This window comes from Manihot esculenta, chromosome 1, assembly GCF_001659605.2.
Source record: "Manihot esculenta cultivar AM560-2 chromosome 1, M.esculenta_v8, whole genome shotgun sequence".
NCBI classification, from domain to species: domain Eukaryota; kingdom Viridiplantae; phylum Streptophyta; class Magnoliopsida; order Malpighiales; family Euphorbiaceae; genus Manihot; species Manihot esculenta.
Window position 1 is genome coordinate 36058181 of NC_035161.2, and position 6289 is coordinate 36064469.

The 6289-nt window shown below is 36.0% G+C and overlaps 2 protein-coding genes across 2 annotated transcripts; both read left to right on the forward strand.

Annotated features, from left to right (window-relative positions):
- Positions 1-153: 153 nt before the first annotated feature.
- Positions 154-2590, forward strand: LOC110601055 (GDSL esterase/lipase At4g10955). The gene is made up of 3 exons (XM_021738092.2): positions 154-478; positions 1050-1158; positions 1450-2590. Exons 2-3 carry the CDS (start codon positions 1064-1066, stop codon positions 2351-2353), a joined length of 999 nt encoding a protein of 332 aa, XP_021593784.1. The 5' UTR covers positions 154-478; positions 1050-1063; the 3' UTR covers positions 2354-2590.
- Positions 2591-3351: 761 nt separating this feature from the next.
- On the forward strand, positions 3352-4551 carry LOC110610514 (F-box protein CPR1). The gene has a single exon (XM_021750463.1). The coding sequence runs from the start codon at positions 3352-3354 to the stop codon at positions 4549-4551; it is 1200 nt and encodes a 399-aa protein (XP_021606155.1).
- Positions 4552-6289: the final 1738 nt, after the last annotated feature.

Consider the following 6289-nt stretch of genomic DNA (forward strand, 5'->3'; position numbering starts at 1 on the left):
TTCACGAAAATTTTAGAAGTATCCCCTTTCAATTTAACTACATTAAATCATATTTAGTTTAAAAAATATTGTACTCTAGGCTGGTGGCCTATTTTATTACCCAATATAAATCTACCTATTAAAAAAAAAATCCTCTCCAGATTACTAAACAAAAAAAAAAAACAATCGGGCGCAACCGCAATCAGTCTTGCACCCACCCTCGGCTAGACTCGCAGAAAACCAATCGAAAAATCGCAAACATTTCATCGTTTGACTTTTACGTTAATGTCGGTTAAAGAAGTCAAGATGAAAGAAAGTCGGACATTAAAATATAAAAGAAGAAAAGGCGTTTTGGGGGCAACTTGCATTTGTAAATATTCTACTCATGGAAGTTGAACCTCCCTCTCCTCTCTCTTTGTAGAGCTGAAGGAAGCCCTCTGTCGTCATAACCATCATCCCCTTCTGTTTGGATACTGATAATTTCCATTTTTGTGTACAAGTACGTCTTGATTCAGTTCTTTCTTCGTTATTCTTGTTTCTCTTCTTACGCGTTGAACGTTTCCATTTTTAGCGGTCAATTGGGGTCGTTAATAGCTTTCCAGTTTTTTTTTTTGCCAATTCAATTAGTTGCGTTTTGTTCTATTAATTTCATGACCTAGTTTTAGCTTTCTTTGATTAGTAAATTCATATATGTTCTAGATTTGAACTGCAGCAGATACATACAGATAATAAGCCTTGGGAACTTGATTGTGGATTTGGTTCATAACTCAAAAATGGACAATTTCACTGTTGATTAGAGCTGTGCCTATCGATTTCTGATTTGGGTACCCTCTGCAATGTTATATTTCCTGGAGAATTTGTTTTCACCTGTCTGGCTTATTGTGATCTTCAACAAAACATGCAAATATCAACCAATTCTGCAGTAACCATTGAAACTTGTCTTGTTTGTTTATCCCAAAACAGTTTTTTTTTTTTTACATGTACAAGGCCGTGAGCGATCATCATGAACTGATGCATTTTGGGATGTTGAATACTAGTTTTATATTTCCATATATTTTGATCTGTATCAGAGATTTGGGGATATATGGAAGAAGGTAATATAGGAGAGGAGGAGCCCATTATCTCCGAGAGAGAAATTTTCAGTCTTTCGGGGCCTGTGCATCTCACTTCTGTTGACTGGTAAGGCTCATTTTGAGATTTCAATGCATAGTAGAATATGCTCAATTCGTTGTTGATAATGATTTGGAGGAGGTGACTGGACAGAGATTTCTGTATTAAAATTATTGGAAAAGCCACTCAAATGTATATAGCTTATCCAGAAATTACAGGATTAGAAACTAGGATATTGTTGGAACTGTTTCCAGGCATGCCTTCATAGAACATTATTCCACAAATACTTGGCTATTTTTTAGCTCTTATAGTCTAATAAAATTTTGGTTCATTAATGCCTCTATCATAATACTTTTGCAGGAATAATTTTCATCATCGAACATCTATTGCTGCAAGCTTGGTTAAAGGAGTATATGTTTTAGAACGTGACCGCCAACAGGGTCGCCAAGGCCCTCAAGCTCATGCTCCACCTTGGTGGGAATTCTTCCATTTTCAATTGAATCATGTTCTCATAGATGATGTTGATGGCTCCAATTTTGGTGCCATATATGAATTCAAGAATTTTGCTTATCCTTCAGCCCAAAATGCCCCAAGATATGTTATTGCCTTACGGGGAACAATCAAAACGCGAATATCTATTATACGGGACCTTAAGCTGGATCTTCTTTGCCTGTGTAACAAAATTCATGAAAGCTCCCGCTTCCAGCTGGCTATGCAAGCTCTCCAGAACATGGTTGCTTTAGCTGGAGCTGCAAATGTTTGGTTAGCAGGTCATTCATTGGGGTCAGCTATTGCATTACTCGGGGGAAAAAACATGGCCAAGATGGGTATTCTTATTGAAAGTTACTTGTTTAATCCACCATTCCTCTCTTCCCCAATAGAAAGAATCAAGAATCAAAAGCTGAAGCGTGGAATCAGCATGGTGAAAGCAGGACTTGCTGTTGCTCTAAAGGGTCACCAACCGAGGCCCCAGCAAGGAGATTCATTTGTGGCATTACCTCCCTGGCTTCCTTACTTGTTTGTAAATCCAGCTGATCCTATTTGCTCAGAGTATATTGGGCATTTTGGGGAAAAGAACAAGGTGGAGGGGATTGGAACTGGAAAATCTGTGCAAATTTCAGAGGCATTGCATCTAATTCCGTCAGCATATCTGACTGTTAATCTTAGTGAATCTCCAAGTTTTAAACAAGCTCATGGAATTCACCAGTGGTGGAATCCTATTTATAGATTTCAGAGAGAACTCCACAACCACAAGTGCAGCTAATGCATGTAAGTTTGGAACGATTGATGATCTTATGAACTGGTTAGTTGAAACAGCATAAAATAATTATTCACGTTTTGTATAAATCAAGCATTGCATTAAACAATTCAGTAACTTCTCTTTCCCTCAATAATTTGGAGATTTGTACATTGGAGTGATAATGCAGGGCCTGCTACGGGAAAAGAAAGATGATAACCAGTTATTTATTTTTAATGAAAATTTGTAGTCATTGCATTGAAAGGTGGTGTGAAAATTGTTCCTCATTTCTGAAAAAAAAGAAAAAAGATGATAATGCTTTCAGATCAGTTGATGAGAAGTAGGGATGTTCAAAGTTTGAATGGAACCGACCGATCCTACAAATCCAATCCAAACAAACTGATTCTTTGATTTAAATTACTGGATTATGTTGAAATGGTTGGTTTGTTTTAAACGTTCGCTTTTTAGGGTTGGTTGATGTAATATCTCATCATAATCAAATAAACCTAATTTTATAATCTAAATTGTGTTCGGCCTCAACATTACTACTATGAGACATAGGGCCGTGCCCGTGAGAAGTGGACCCATCACAAATTTTAAGCTTATTTTTTATTATTATTATTATATATATATGCATCAATAGATTGAAGGATAATAACTATATTTTACTATTATTTTAAAATTTAACTCATATTATTTTAAATATATGATAAAAATTACTAGTTTAATTTTTAATTTAATGGAACTAGTTAATTAATTTCTAATTTTTTAAACATTAAATATTATGCTTTAAAATTAGTGAGGCATTTTAACTTTTAAAAAATAGTGAGCAAGCACCGAATGAGTTGTGCCTCGGCCTTCAATTTCCCACAAATTAGCAGAAAATCTTTTTACTCAAAAGTCAGAACCCTAACAAAAACCTCTCTCTACCTTTTGAAAATACAAGACATCCCTGCTCTTATTTATACTCTCAGAACCCGCGGTGATCATCTCATATGAAGTGTAAGCGACGATCATCGGAATCCATGGCTAACAATTCCTCTGCTCCTTCTCCTCCTCTTGTCAGCAATAATATCGTCAAAGACATTACCTCAAGACTTCCCATCAAATCCATTAAACGATTTCAATCCGTTTCCAAAGCCTGGTACTTCCTTTTCAATTCCAATGACTTCATTTCCACCCATTTCCGTCGCTCTTCCAGCCACCCGTCTCTTCTGATTCGCCGCTTCCACAATCCAACTGGGTCTAAGTTTTCTCTTTGCTTGATGGATAATCAAACCGCAATCAATCGCGAGGTTAGGATTCCGTTTCTAGGTTGTTTGGTTCGGTATCCTAGGATTGTTGAGTCTTGCAATGGTATTATTTGTATCGATATCTCCCCTTGTCATGCCTGCGGTTTTGTGTTGTGGAATATTTCGACTAGGCAATTCAGAGGTCTTCCTCGTGCAAGAATCAATGACGCCCATAAACCAATTTGGATGGTGGCTACTGGATTTGGGTATAGTCGCGAAACCAATGATTTTAAACTGGTAAGAGCTGTGAATTTCCATTGTAACGTAGATGAATCGCCTCTTTTGAGCGCCGAAGTGTACTCGTGGAGAACTGGTTCGTGGAAGCTATTGGATGAAAGAATGATCGAGGAAAGAATTGGTTCGTGTGTGATTCCTGGGGGCCAGCAGGCTGTGACTGTGGATGGGTCTATGCACTGGGTAGCTAATGGGGTTGGGAACTTGGCTAATCGAAAGTATATCGTCTCGTTCGACATGGGTAATGAAGAATTCAGGAGAATACAAATACTAGACCGTCTTCCCAGTGCAATTTGTGCTAAAGTTGTAGGATTCAAAGAATCACTTGCTGTGGCATTGTATCCAGCTAAGTCTGTTTATCCTGGATATGGAACACCACTCAATCGAATGGAGTTGTGGACATTGGATAAAGATTATACTTCTTATAATGATAGCACCTGCTGGACTAAACTCCATATGATAGAATTGCATTCTTCTGGACTTAGCATCCCGATTGGAGTTCACAATGATTCTCAACTGCTAGTCAAACGCGTGGATCCACAATGTGTTAGTCTATCTTTGTTTGATCCCGATAACAAGACTATCAAGACCTTACCCATTTGCAGTTCTGATTATACCTGTGAGTTCTATAGTTATGTGGAGAGCTTAGTTCCAGTAGCAAATGCAGGGGACGTGGAAGTAGAAAATGCTCAGGAGTAGGGAATATATTAGCTTTTTAGACTTATAATCGGTTCATACTAAAACGTTTTTACTTGGTATGATGAAACTTTGCTAAGCAATTAGATCCTTTCCATATATAGTATTGCCAGTAGGGATTAGGCTATATTTTGCTTTTGACTGTGAATTCGACCAATTTGGGTCTAACAGCTTACCTACTTGTGTTTATTTTATTACTTAATGTGCAGTTTGCATACTCTTTCGGTCAATATGTGTATAGACATATATGAGCTTCTTGTTTTCTTCTGTTGACTTGGGGACTTAAATTTCATCTAATCAAAAGTTGTGATAGTGCATGGTCAAATTAGAGCACTTGACATTGATTTCAGCTGCTTTTGATAGTACATCTTTGAAAGCTTGGTGTTGAGCTAGACATGCAAACACTAGCTACTTGATTTATTTCCATTGATAGTGCTTATCATTTCTTGCTAATTTTTTGTCCTTTGGTTAGGGGTTATCGTTTTTGAGCTACTGCACTTATTTGAAATTGTTCTGTACTACCGTTTAACTTGAGTTTTAAAGTGGGAGTTTTTTTCTGAAGGGCAGGGGTAAGCTAATCTTATAAAATCTATTTTTGGCCAATAGCTTAATTTTGATTTGATGCAGAGGAAGAAGTCAATTTCCGAAGAAAAGAAAATAAAAATCCATTTCTAATCTATTCTCATATAATGTGAATTCTCATTTGTAGCAACAGCTTTGTTTTCCTAACCATTGGTCACCACTTTAGTCTTTCACCGTTCTAAAAAAAGTGATTAATACCCTTTTTCCTTTTCCTGTAGAAGCAAACCTAATATATATATATATATATATAGAACTTGTAGTGGTACTACAACCAGCCTGCCCAATTAGAGTTAAATCTGTTGGCTGAGACTAGGCCTGACGCCTCATCTTTTCCATTTCCTATTTCGACCCATAAGATTCTTTTTGTAGGCCTGGTTTAGCCCATTCCCATAAATAAAAAATGCATACCTCAAGCGAATAACAGTTATAATTATTATTAAGTAATGTTTTGAATATGGATGAAGTGGCATTGGTATGCCCTTTTCCTGAGTTGTCCTTTCTTCCAAAACAATAATGGAGTGTTGAAATCTCTATCTTCTTTTCTTCCCCATCTCATGTTTGAATGTTATGATCTCCATCCAAATAATGCAGTTCCCATTATTACTATCCCAATAATTCAACCCTCACTATTTACTTTCCCTTTCAAAAAATATCACCTTTTTATCTTTGGATTTAAGTTTTTATTTTATCAAATTCAGTTGGGTTGTTCCACACACTAACAATCTGAAGTTGATTGCTTATCCTCACGTTTAGCGATAAGGTACTAACTAATTGGATTAATTATGTTTTCACTTATTTTAGAAACTATAACTAACAGAATCTCAAATTAATATATATATATATATATATAATTGTATAATTTTATTTTAATTATAATTTTAAATTTTAAATTCGCAACTATATCTATCTGCCAGGTAAGGTAAGTTATCTCATCACTTGTCGCAATCCTTTGTCCAATGGCCAATGGATTTGGTATCCAAGTGGATAATTCATTCATCTTCCTTTTTAAGAGATATAATTTTCCTTTTTTATATAATTATTTTTTATTTTAATTTAATTTAATTGTCCACTAACTGAGCGCACCGACCCACCCTTTTAATTTTTTTTTAAGTGAAACTGAGTTTTCTTTTTCTTTTTTTTATTACCAAAGGTGAAGTAG